The sequence below is a fragment of the Oncorhynchus mykiss genome, chromosome 15, assembly GCF_013265735.2.
Source record: "Oncorhynchus mykiss isolate Arlee chromosome 15, USDA_OmykA_1.1, whole genome shotgun sequence".
Taxonomy (NCBI): Eukaryota; Metazoa; Chordata; class Actinopteri; order Salmoniformes; family Salmonidae; genus Oncorhynchus; species Oncorhynchus mykiss.
The window spans coordinates 80,308,579-80,322,230 of NC_048579.1; the positions used below are offsets into that span (position 1 = coordinate 80,308,579).

The following is a 13,652-nucleotide window of genomic DNA, read 5'->3' on the forward strand; positions in this document are numbered from 1 at the left end:
CCAGACATTATCTCTGAAGATGACACTACATGACCAGACATTATCTCTGAAGACTACATGACCAGACATTATCTCTGAAGACTACTCTACATGACCAGACATTATCTCTGAAGACTACTGTACATGACCAGACATTGTCTCTGAAGATGACACTACATGACCAGACATTATCTCTGAAGACTACTCTACATGACCAGACATTATCTCTGAAGACTACTCTACATGACCAGACATTATCTCTGAAGACGACACTACATGACCAGACATTATCTCTGAAAACTACTCTACATGACCAGACATTATCTCTGAAGACAACACTACATGACCAGACATTATCTCTGAAGACTACTGTACATGACCAGACATTATCTCTGAAAACTACGGCCCTCCACTCTTCTGGGAAGGCTTTCCACTAGATGTAGGAACATTGCTGCTATAACAGCCTCCACTCTTCTGGGAAGGCTTTCCACTAGATGTTGGAACATTGCTGCTATAACAGCCTCCACTCTTCTGGGAAGGCTTTCCACTAGATGTTGGAACATTGCTGCTATAACAGCCTCCACTCTTCTGGGAAGGCTTTCCACTAGATGTTGGAACATTGCTGCTATAACAGCCTCCACTCTTCTGGGAAGGCTTTCCACTAGATGTTGGAACATTGCTGCTATAACAGCCTCCACTCTTCTGGGAAGGCTTTCCTCTAGATGTTGGATCATTGCTGTGGGGACTTGCTTCCATTCAGCCTCAACAGCCTTAGTGAGGTCGGGGATTGATGTTGGATCATTGCTGTGGGGACTTGCTTCCATTCAGCCACAACAGCCTTAGTGAGGTCGGGGGCTGATGTTGGATCATTGCTGTGGGGACTTGCTTCCATTCAGCCACAACAGCCTTAGTGAGGTCGGGGGCTGATGTTGAGCGATTAGGTCTGGATCGCACTCACTTCTTTTTATAAGAAACATTAATGTGTTGAAAATCCCTAATTGTTTGCGTAGTCAACTTACGCACAGCCCTGACACACACACACACTTAGACATGCCACCGGGGGTCTTTTCACCGTCCACAAATCCAGAACAAATCCAAGAAAGCGTACAGTATTATATAGAGCCCTTATTGCACGGAACTTCCTTCCATCTCATATTGCTCAAATAAACAGCAAACCTGGTTTAACAAAACAGATAAAGCAACACCTCACGGCACAACGCCTCTCCTCTATTGGACCTAGATAGTCTGTGTGTATTGATATGAGGGCAGATACAGCAACGCCTGGTGGCACAACGCCTCTCCTCTATTGGACCTAGATAGTCTGTGTGTATTGATATGAGGGCAGATACAGCAACGCCTCACGGCACAACGCCTCTCCTCTATTGGACCTAGATAGTCTGTATGTATTGATATGAGGGCAGATATAGCAACACCTGGTGGCACAACGCCTCTCCCCTATTGGACCTAGATAGTCTGTATGTATTGATATGAGGGCAGATACAGCAACACCTGGTGGCACAACGCCTCTCCCCTATTGGACCTAGATAGTCTGTATGTATTGATATGAGGGCAGATACAGCATCACCTGGTGGCACAACGCCTCTCCTCTATTGGACCTAGATAGTCTGTATGTATTGATATGAGGGCAGATACAGCATCACCTGGTGGCACAACGCCTCTCCCCTATTGGACCTAGATAGTCTGTATGTATTGATATGAGGGCAGATACAGCATCACCTGGTGGCACAACGCCTCTCCTCTATTGGACCTAGATAGTCTGTATGTATTGATATGAGGGCAGATACAGCATCACCTGGTGGCACAACGCCTCTCCTCTATTGGACCTAGATAGTCTGTATGTATTGATATGAGGGCAGATACAGCAACACCTGGTGGCACAACGCCTCTCCCCTATTGGACCTAGATAGTCTGTATGTATTGATATGAGGGTAGATACAGCAACACCTGGTGGCACAACGCCTCTCCCCTATTGGACCTAGATAGTCTGTATGTATTGATATGAGGGCAGATACAGCAACACCTGGTGGCACAACGCCTCTCCTCTATTGGACCTAGATAGTCTGTATGTATTGATATGAGGGTAGATACAGCAACACCTGGTGGCACAACGCCTCTCCTCTATTGGACCTAGATAGTCTGTATGTATTGATATGAGGGCAGATATAGCAACACCTGGTGGCACAACGCCTCTCCTCTATTGGACCTAGATAGTCTGTATGTATTGATATGAGGGCAGATAAAGCAACGCCTCTCCCCTATTGGACCTAGATAGTCTGTATGTATTGATATGAGGGCAGATACAGCAACACCTGGTGGCACAACGCCTCTCCCCTATTGGACCTAGATAGTCTGTATGTATTGATATGAGGGCAGATACAGCATCACCTGGTGGCACAACGCCTCTCCTCTATTGGACCTAGATAGTCTGTATGTATTGATATGAGGGCAGATACAGCATCACCTGGTGGCACAACGCCTCTCCCCTATTGGACCTAGATAGTCTGTATGTATTGATATGAGGGCAGATACAGCATCACCTGGTGGCACAACGCCTCTCCTCTATTGGACCTAGATAGTCTGTATGTATTGATATGAGGGCAGATACAGCATCACCTGGTGGCACAACGCCTCTCCTCTATTGGACCTAGATAGTCTGTATGTATTGATATGAGGGCAGATACAGCAACACCTGGTGGCACAACGCCTCTCCCCTATTGGACCTAGATAGTCTGTATGTATTGATATGAGGGTAGATACAGCAACACCTGGTGGCACAACGCCTCTCCCCTATTGGACCTAGATAGTCTGTATGTATTGATATGAGGGCAGATACAGCAACACCTCTCCTCTATTGGACCTAGATAGTCTGTATATATTGATATGAGGGCAGATAAAGTGGCACAACACCTCTCCTCTATTGGACCTAGATAGTCTGTATGTATTGATATGAGGGCAGATAAAGCAACACCTGGTGGCACAACACCTCTCCCCTATTGGACCTAGATAGTCTGTATGTATTGATATGAGGGCAGATAAAGCAACACCTCACGGCACAACACCTCTCCCCTATTGGACCTAGATAGTCTGTATGTATTGATATGAGGGCAGATAAAGCAACACCTCACGGCACAACACCTCTCCCCTATTGGACCTAGATAGTCTGTATGTATTGATATGAGGGCAGATAAAGCAACACCTCACGGCACAACACCTCTCCCCTATTGGACCTAGATAGTCTGTATGTATTGATATGAGGGCAGATAAAGCAACACCTCACGGCACAACACCTCTCCCCTATTGGACCTAGATAGTCTGTATGTATTGATATGAGGGCAGATAAAGCAACACCTCACGGAACAACACCTCTCCCCTATTGGACCTAGATAGTCTGTATGTATTGATATGAGGGCAGATAAAGCAACACCTCACGGCACAACACCTCTCCCCTATTGGACCTAGATAGTCTGTATGTATTGATATGAGGGCAGATAAAGCAACACCTCACGGCACAACACCTCTCCCCTATTGGACCTAGATAGTCTGTATGTATTGATATGAGGGCAGATAAAGCAACACCTCACGGCACAACACCTCTCCCCTATTGGACCCAGATAGTCTGTATGTATTGATATGAGGGCAGATAAAGCAACGCCTCTCCTCTACTGGACCTAGATAGTCTGTATGTATTGATATGAGGGCAGATAAAGCAACACCTCACGGCACAACACCTCTCCCCTATTGGACCTAGATAGTCTGTATGTATTGATATGAGGGCAGATAAAGCAACACCTCACGGCACAACACCTCTCCCCTATTGGACCTAGATAGTCTGTATGTATTGATATGAGGGCAGATAAAGCAACACCTCACGGCACAACGCCTCTCACCTATTGGACCTAGATAGTCTGTATGTATTGATATGAGGGCAGATACAGCAACACCTGGTGGCACAACACCTCTCCCCTATTGGACCTAGATAGTCTGTGTGTATTGATATGAGGGCAGATACAGCAACGCCTGGTGGCACAACGCCTCTCCTCTATTGGACCTAGATAGTCTGTATGTATTGATATGAGGGCAGATACAGCAACGCCTGGTGGCACAACACCTCTCCTCTATTGGACCTAGATAGTCTGTATGTATTGATATGAGGGCAGATACAGCATCACCTGGTGGCACAACGCCTCTCCCCTATTGGACCTAGATAGTCTGTATGTATTGATATGAGGGCAGATACAGCATCACCTGGTGGCACAACACCTCTCCTCTATTGGACCTAGATAGTCTGTATGTATTGATATGAGGGCAGATAAAGCAACACCTCTCCCCTATTGTACCTAGATAGTCTGTATGTATTGATATGAGGGCAGATACAGCATCACCTGGTGGCACAACGCCTCTCCCCTATTGGACCTAGATAGTCTGTATGTATTGATATGAGGGCAGATACAGCATCACCTGGTGGCACAACACCTCTCCCCTATTGGACCTAGATAGTCTGTATGTATTGATATGAGGGTAGATACAGCAACACCTGGTGGCACAACGCCTCTCCTCTATTGGACCCAGATAGTCTGTATGTATTGATATGAGGGCAGATAAAGCAACGCCTCTCCTCTATTGGACCTAGATAGTCTGTATGTATTGATATGAGGGCAGATAAAGCAACGCCTCTCCTCTATTGGACCTAGATAGTCTGTATGTATTGATATGAGGGCAGATACAGCATCACCTGGTGGCACAACGCCTCTCCCCTATTGGACCTAGATAGTCTGTATGTATTGATATGAGGGCAGATACAGCATCACCTGGTGGCACAACGCCTCTCCCCTATTGGACCTAGATAGTCTGTATGTATTGATATGAGGGCAGATACAGCATCACCTGGTGGCACAACGCCTCTCCCCTATTGGACCTAGATAGTCTGTATGTATTGATATGAGGGTAGATACAGCAACACCTGGTGGCACAACGCCTCTCCCCTATTGGACCTAGATAGTCTGTATGTATTGATATGAGGGTAGATACAGCAACACCTGGTGGCACAACGCCTCTCCCCTATTGGACCTAGATAGTCTGTATGTATTGATATGAGGGTAGATACAGCAACACCTCTCCTCTATTGGACCTAGATAGTCTGTATGTATTGATATGAGGGTAGATACAGCAACACCTGGTGGCACAACGCCTCTCCCCTATTGGACCTAGATAGTCTGTATGTATTGATATGAGGGTAGATACAGCAACGCCTCTCCCCTATTGGACCTAGATAGTCTGTATGTATTGATATGAGGGCAGATACAGCAACACCTGGTGGCACAACGCCTCTCCCCTATTGGACCTAGATAGTCTGTATGTATTGATATGAGGGCAGATACAGCATCACCTGGTGGCACAACGCCTCTCCCCTATTGGACCTAGATAGTCTGTATGTATTGATATGAGGGCAGATACAGCATCACCTGGTGGCACAACGCCTCTCCCCTATTGGACCTAGATAGTCTGTATGTATTGATATGAGGGCAGATACAGCATCACCTGGTGGCACAACGCCTCTCCCCTATTGGACCTAGATAGTCTGTATGTATTGATATGAGGGTAGATACAGCAACACCTGGTGGCACAACGCCTCTCCCCTATTGGACCTAGATAGTCTGTATGTATTGATATGAGGGTAGATACAGCAACACCTGGTGGCACAACGCCTCTCCCCTATTGGACCTAGATAGTCTGTATGTATGTATTGATATGAGGGCAGATACAGCAACACCTCTCCCCTATTGGACCCAGATAGTCTGTATGTATGTACTGATATGTAGGATACGTGTGCCTTTAAACATGTATGGAGTTCTGTCCTTGAGCTGTTCTTGTCTATTGATGTTCTGTATTATGTTTCATGTCGACCCCAGTGTTCTGGGTTCTGTGTTCTGTGCTCTGGGTTCTGTGCTCTGGGTTCTGTGTTCTGGGTTCTGTGTTCTGTGCTCTGGGTTCTGTGCTCTGGGTTCTGTGCTCTGTGCTCTGGGTTCTGTGCTCTGGGTTCTGTGCTCTGGGTCCTGTGCTCTGGGTTCTGTGCTCTGGGTTCTGTGCTCTGGGTTCTGGGCTCTGGGTTCTGGGCTCTGGGTTCTGTGCTCTGGGTTCTGTGCTCTGGGTTCTGTGCTCTGGGTTCTGTGCTCTGGGTTCTGTGCTCTGGGTTCTGTGCTCTGGGTTCTGGGTTCTGTGCTCTGGGTTCTGTGCTCTGGGTTCTGTGCTCTGGGTTCTGTGCTCTGGGTTCTGTGTTCTGTGTGGAACCCCAGGAAGAGTAGCTGCTGCTTTTGCAACAGCTAATGTGGATCCTAATAAAATACCAGAATAGCCCAACCCGGACGATGCTGGACCAATTGTGTGCCGCCTCATGGGTCTCTCGGTCGCGGGCCGGCTGCGACACAGCCTGGGATCAAACCCGGGTCAGTAGTGACGCCTCTAGCGCTGCAATGCCTTAGACCGCTGGCCACTCGATACGCCCACTGGGCCTTACTTATAACCAAATCTTGCAGTTGGGGGTTAAGGCTTAGTGCTCCTAGGGCTCAGTGTTACTAGGGCTCAGTGTTACTAGGGCTTAGTGTTACTAGGGCTTAGTGTTACTAGGGCTTAGTGTTACTAGGGCTTAGTGTTACTAGGGCTTAGTGTTACTAGGGCTCAGTGTTCCTGGGGCTCAGTGTTACTAGGGCTCAGTGTTACTAGGGCTCAGTGTTACTAGGGCTTAGTGTTACTAGGGCTTAGTGTTACTAGGGCTTAGTGTTACAAGGGCTTAGTGTTACTAGGGCTCAGTGTTACTAGGGCTTAGTGTTACTAGGGCTCAGTGTTACTAGGGCTCAGTGTTACTAGGGCTTAGTGTTACTAGGGCTTAGTGTTACTAGGGCTTAGTGTTACTAGGGCTTAGTGTTACTAGGGCTTAGTGTTACTAGGGCTTAGTGTTACTAGGGCTTTAGTGTTCCTAGGGCTTAGTGTTCCTAGGGCTTAGTGTTACTAGGGCTTAGTGTTACTAGGGCTTAGTGTTACTAGGGCTTTAGTGTTCCTAGGGCTTAGTGTTCCTGGGGCTCAGTGTTCCTGGGGCTCAGTGCTCCTAGGGCTTAGTGTTACTAGGGCTTAGTGTTCCTAGGGCTTAGTGTTACTAGGGCTTATTGTTACTAGGGCTTTAGTGTTCCTAGGGCTTTAGTGTTCCTAGGGCTTAGTGTTACTAGGGCTTAGTGTTACTAGGGCTTTAGTGTTCCTAGGGCTTAGTGTTACTAGGGCTTAGTGTTACTAGGGCTTAGTGTTACTAGGGCTTAGTGTTACTAGGGCTTAGTGTTACTAGGGCTTAGTGTTACTAGGGCTTAGTGTTACTAGGGCTTAGTGTTACTAGGGCTTAGTGTTACTAGGGCTCAGTGTTACTAGGGCTCAGTGTTACTAGGGCTTAGTGTTACTAGGGCTTAGTGTTACTAGGGCTTAGTGTTACTAGGGCTTAGTGTTACTAGGGCTTAGTGTTACTAGGGCTTAGTGTTACTAGGGCTTAGTGTTACTAGGGCTTAGTGTTACTAGGGCTTTAGTGTTACTAGGGCTTAGTGTTACTAGGGCTTAGTGTTACTAGGGCTTAGTGTTACTAGGGCTTTAGTGTTCCTAGGGCTTAGTGTTCCTGGGGCTCAGTGTTACTGGGGCTCAGTGCTCCTAGGGCTTAGTGTTACTAGGGCTTAGTGTTACTAGGGCTCAGTGTTCCTGGGGCTCAGTGCTCCTAGGGCTTAGTGTTACTAGGGCTTAGTGTTACTAGGGCTCAGTGTTACTGGGGCTCAGTGCTCCTAGGGCTTAGTGTTACTAGGGCTTAGTGTTACTAGGGCTCAGTGTTCCTGGGGCTCAGTGCTCCTAGGGCTTAGTGTTCCTAGGGCTTAGTGTTACTAGGGCTCAGTGTTCCTGGGGCTCAGTGCTCCTAGGGCTCAGTGCTCCTAGGGCTTAGTGTTACTGGGGCTCAGTGTTCCTGGGGCTCAGTGTTCCTGGGGCTCAGTGTTCCTAGGGCTCAGTGTTACTAGGGCTCAGTGTTACTAGGGCTTAGTGTTACTAGGGCTTAGTGTTACTAGGGCTTAGTGTTACTAGGGCTTAGTGTTCCTAGGGCTTAGTGTTACTAGGGCTCAGTGTTACTAGGGCTTAGTGTTACTAGGGCTTAGTGTTACTAGGGCTTAGTGTTACTAGGGCTTAGTGTTACTAGGGCTTAGTGTTACTAGGGCTTAGTGTTACTAGGGCTTAGTGTTACTAGGGCTTAGTGTTACTAGGGCTTAGTGTTACTAGGGCTTAGTGTTACTAGGGCTTAGTGTTACTAGGGCTTAGTGTTACTAGGGCTTAGTGTTCCTAGGGCATAGTGTTCCTAGGGCTTAGTGTTACTAGGGCTTAGTGTTACTAGGGCTTAGTGTTACTAGGGCTTAGTGTTACTAGGGCTTAGTGTTACTAGGGCTTAGTGTTACTAGGGCTTAGTGTTACTAGGGCTTAGTGTTACTAGGGCTTAGTGTTACTAGGGCTTAGTGTTACTAGGGCTTAGTGTTACTAGGGCTTAGTGTTACTAGGGCTTAGTGTTCCTAGGGCATAGTGTTCCTAGGGCTTAGTGTTACTAGGGCTTAGATATCAGGGGGTGGTGTTTGGATATCAGGGTCAGTGTTTGTACATCAGGGTCAGTGTTTGTACATCAGGGTCAGTGTTTGTACATCAGGGTCAGTGTTTGTACATCAGGGTCAGTGTTTGTACATCAGGGTCAGTGTTTGTACATCAGGGTCAGTGTTTGGATATTTACCTAGCGAAGCCAACAGCGTGACTGAGACAGTCGGCCAGCGCAGCCTGCCTCTCCTCCTCCCTCTCAGAGGCCAGTTTGGCCAGCAGCAGACGGAAGGCGTCGGTCAGCGGGGTCAGCAGGGATCTCATCAGCGCCTGCTTCCTCTCCGCGGGACTCTCTCCGTGGACGATCAACACCCCCGCCGTCTCAAATATAAACAGCTGGTCATCGCTGGTCAGCAGCGCAGGGAAACCGTTCTCCTGAGGCACATATGGGGAGGGGAAGGAAGGTCAGTACAGGGGGGGTAATGTATGGAGGGTAAGGTAGGTCAGTACAGAGGGAGGGTAAGGTAGGTCAGTACAGAGGTGGGGTAAGGTAGGTCAGTACAGAGGGAGGGTAATGTATAGAGGGTAAGGTAGGTCAGTACAGAGGGAGGGTAATGTATGGAGGAGAATGAAGGTCAGTACAGAGAGCATAATGTATTGAGGGAAGGTCAGTGAAGAGAGAGCCGTAGAGGGTAATGTATGGAGGGGAATGAAGGTCAGTACAAAGGGAGGGTAAGAGGGTAAGTCATTGGAGAGAGAGATGCTGTAGAGGTAATGTAGGTCAGTGAAGAGAGATGCTGTAGAGGGTAATGTATACGAGGGGAGGGGTAACTTACAGGAGGTGCTAGCTCAGCTGGTCTGTAGAGGGTAATGTATATGAGGGGAGAGGTAACTTACAGGATGAGCTCCAGCTGGTCTGTAGAGGGTAATGTGTAGAGGGCAATGTATATGAGGGGAGAGGTAACTTACAGGAGGAGCTCCAGCAGGTCTGTAAAGTGTAATGTGTGGAGGGTAATGTGTGGAGGGTAATGTATAGAGGTAACTTACAGGAGGAGCTAGCTCCAGCAGGTCCTGTATCCTGGACAGGATGTCTTCAATGAAGGAGTTCATGTGTTTACTGGCAACAGAGTAAACAGAGGACAGGGTTGGGGTCAATCACAAATAACCTTCTAGAACTATTACTGTAAACAGAGGACAGGGTTAGGGTCAATCACAAAGAACCTTCTAGAACTATTACTGTAAACAGAGGACAGGGTTGGGGTCAATCACAAATAACCTTCTAGAACTATTACTGTAAACAGAGGACAGGGTTGGGGTCAAATCACAAAGAACCTTCTAGAATTATTACTGTAAACAGAGGACAGGGTTGGGGTCAATCACAAAGAACCTTCTAGAACTATTACTGTAAACAGAGGACAGGGTTGGGGTCAAATCACAAAGAACCTTCTAGAACTATTACTGTAAACAGAGGACAGGGTTAGGGTCAATCACAAAGAACCTTCTAGAACTATTACTGTAAACAGAGGACAGGGTTAGGGTCAATCACAAAGAACCTTCTAGAACTATTACTGTAAACAGAGGACAGGGTTGGGGTCAAATCACAAAGAACCTTCTAGAACTATTACTGTAAACAGAGGACAGGGTTGGGGTCAAACACAAAGAACCTTCTAGAACTATATAAAATTTAATGACATGTCCTGCTTTCTGGTGACCTGGTGTTGACTACCAGGACAGGGTCCAACCAGTCTGCTGATAATACTGGTCCAACAGGTACCCTATAATCTACAACAAGGACCCATAGAGCTCTGGTCTAAAGTAGTGCACTATATAGGGAATAGGGCTCTGGTCTATAGTAGTGCACTATATAGGGAATAGGGCTCTGGTCTAAAGTAGTGCACTATATAGGGAATAGGGCTCTGGTCTAAAGTAGTGCACTATATAGGGAATAGGGCTCTGGTCTAAAGTAGTGCACTATATAGGGAATAGGGCTCTGGTCTATAGTAGTGCACTATATAGGGAATAGGGCTCTGGTCTAAAGTAGTGCACTATATAGGGAATAGGGCTCTGGTCTAAAGTAGTGTACTATATAGGGAATAGGGGCCCATTGGGAACACAGGGTAACGCGTGCTTAGTGACGGTACAGCTGGACTTACTGCAGTGTCTTGACGAACCGTGAGAAGAGGTAGGCCACTCTGCTACGGACCTTCGGACTGCTGTGTCTCAGACCGCGATGGTCCAGAAAGGACATCTACAGGGACACAGTAACACACTGATATAAAACCTCCCCTTTAACCAGGGGTCCACTGTCCCTCTCCTCAACACTGATACAAAACCTCCCCTTTAACCAAGGGTCCACTGTCCCTCTCCTCAACACCGATACAAAACCTCCCCTGTCCGTCTCCTCAACACTGATACAAAACCTCCCCTTTACCCAGGGGTCCACTGTCCCTCTCCTCAACACTGATACAAAACCTCCCCTTTATCCAGGGGTCCACTGTCACTCTCCTCAACACTGATACAAAACCTCCCCTTTACCCAGGGGTCCACTGTCCCTCTCCTCAACACGGATACAATACCTCCCCTTTAACCAGGGGTCCACTGTCCCTCTCCTCAACACTGATACAAAACCCCCTTTATCCAGGGGTCCACTGTCCCTCTCCTCAACACTGATACAAAACCTCCCCTTTAACCAGGGGCCCACTGTCCCTCTCCTCAACACTGATACAAAACCTCCCCTTTATCCAGGGGTCCACTGTCCCTCTTTTCAACACTGATACAAAACCTCCCCTTTACCCAGGGGTCCACTGTCCCTCTCCTCAACACTGATACAAAACCTCCCCTTTAACCAGGGGTCCACTGTCCCTCTCCTCAACACTAATACAAAACCTCCCCTTTATCCAGGGGTCCACTGTCACTCTCCTCAACACTGATACAAAACCTCCCCTTTATCCAGGGGTCCACTGTCCCTCTCCTCAACACTGATACAAAACCTCCCCTTTAACCAGGGGTCCACTGTCCCTCTCCTCAACACTGATACAAAACCTCCCCTTTATCCAGGGGCCCACTGTCCCTCTCCTCAACACTGATACAAAACCTCCCCTTTACCCAGGGGTCCACTGTCCCTCTCCTCAACACTGATACAAAACCTCCCCTTTAACCAAGGGTCCACTGTCCCTCTCCTCTCCTCAACACTGATACAAAACCTCCCCTTTATCCAGGGGTCCACTGTCCCTCTCCTCAACACTGATACAATACCTCCCCTTTAACCAGGGGTCCACTGTCCCTCTCCTCAACACTGATACAAAACCTCCCCTTTACCCAGGGGTCCACTGTCCCTCTCCTCTCCTCAACACTGATACAAAACCTCCCCTTTATCCAGGGGTCCACTGTCCCTCTCCTCAACACTGATACAAAACCTCCCCTTTACCCAGGGGTCCACTGTCCCTCTCCTCTCCTCAACACTGATACAAAACCTCCCCTTTAACCAGGGGTCCACTGTCCCTCTCCTCAACACTGATACAAAACCTCCCCTTTAACCAGGGGTCCACTGTCCCTCTCCTCAACACTGATACAAAACCTCCCCTTTATCCAGGGGTCCACTGTCCCTCTCCTCAACACTGTGAAGACACAATGTTAAAAGGTAGAGTTCATTGACTGAGCTAGGACAGACAGTCAGGTACTGCAGTACTAACCAGGACAATAGGAATGTGCTGCGGTTCAACCAGGAAGAACTTGTCGTAACGAACCACCGTCTCGAAGAACTCCAGCGACACAGACGTGTGTTGGTAACCACTGAGACCAGAGGAGACCAGCTGAGGAGACAGGGAGAACACAGGACATGATGTCAGACAATAGAAACAACAAGACTGTGTGTTGGTAACCACTGAGACCAGCTGAGGAGACAGGGAGAACACAGGATATGATGTCAGACATTAGAAACAACAGATTGTGTGTTGGTAACCACTGAGACCAGAGGAGACCAGCTGAGGAGACAGGAGAACACAGGACATGATGTCAGACATTAGAAACAACAGACTGTGTGTTGGTAACCACTGAGACCAGAGGAGACCAGCTGAGGAGACAGGGAGAACACAGGATATGATGTCAGACATTAGAAACAACAGACTGTGTGTTGGTAACCACTGAGACCAGAGGAGACCAGCTGAGGAGACAGGGAGAACATGATGTCAGACATCAGGATCAAGGGTTGTCAGCGGACTGGCTGGCTGTGTGTAACTCACCGTTCTCATCATATCCTGCAGGGCGGAGGTCTTGGCCGTGTCGCCAGAGAAGTGAGCTCCGTGAGACGCAGGCAGAGCCTCTCCTAGCATGTACAGCAGCCTGATGGCCACCTCCACCTCCATGAAGGACGCCGTCTGCCAACGCCTGAGACACACAATCAGGATCAATACACGCTTCTTCACAACAGTCGTTTAAAACAAGGGGCAAAGTTAGGAAATAAGGTGGACATCGGGGAACAAAACAAGATGGAGTCTTACTGTATGGTGTTGTTGAAGACTCTGCCTACAGCTTCCAGGAGCAGGTCAGGAGACACCTGAGCCAGGCGATCCAACAGCATCTTCAACTGTTTCCTGTACTCTACAAACATCGCTTCATCCTCCCCCTGAGGCAGAGAGACAGAGAGAGAGAGAGAGGATAGAGGAAGAGAGAGACAGAGACAGAAAGAGAAGAAGGAGATAGAGAGAAAGGAGAGAGAGAAGGAGCGAGAGAGAAAGAGAAAGGAGAGAGAGAGGAGAGAGAAAGGAGAGAGAAAGAGGGGGGAGGAGATGGACAGAGAAAGAGGGGGGAAGAGATGGACAGAGGAAGATGGAGACAGTGAGTAATGAAAATGCTGTTCAACTCCCCCCCACAATTTAAAACTCACTCAAAGTTTTTACCTCGTTGTCAAAGTTGTACTCTTCATCATAAGTTAGTTTCTTCATGACGGCCAACATGATGTCCTGGTGAGACAGAGAGCACAGTCAACATACTGGATACAGTGAGGGGAAAAAGGTATTTGATCCCCTGCTGATTTTGTACGTTTGCCCACTGACAAA

At 48.0% G+C, this 13,652-nt stretch overlaps 1 protein-coding gene across 22 annotated transcripts in view; it reads right to left on the minus strand.

Annotated features, from left to right (window-relative positions):
* Nucleotides 1-13,652, minus strand: part of LOC110516867 (exportin-T-like) — a 60,927-nt gene that overhangs the window by 21,618 nt on the left and 25,657 nt on the right. For all 22 annotated transcript variants that reach the window (XR_005036282.1, XR_005036279.1, XR_005036283.1 and 19 more), the window contains 7 exons: nucleotides 13,494-13,556; nucleotides 13,095-13,219; nucleotides 12,837-12,981; nucleotides 12,288-12,407; nucleotides 10,749-10,843; nucleotides 9,643-9,712; nucleotides 8,792-9,030 (listed from right to left, as the gene is read on the minus strand). Coding sequence is in view for 4 of the 22 variants with exons in the window: in XM_036945508.1 (XP_036801403.1) it covers nucleotides 8,792-9,030; nucleotides 9,643-9,712; nucleotides 10,749-10,843; nucleotides 12,288-12,407; nucleotides 12,837-12,981; nucleotides 13,095-13,219; nucleotides 13,494-13,556 (857 nt within the window). In the remaining 18 variants the exon portion in view is untranslated. The remainder of the gene's footprint in view (nucleotides 1-8,791; nucleotides 9,031-9,642; nucleotides 9,713-10,748; nucleotides 10,844-12,287; nucleotides 12,408-12,836; nucleotides 12,982-13,094; nucleotides 13,220-13,493; nucleotides 13,557-13,652) is intronic.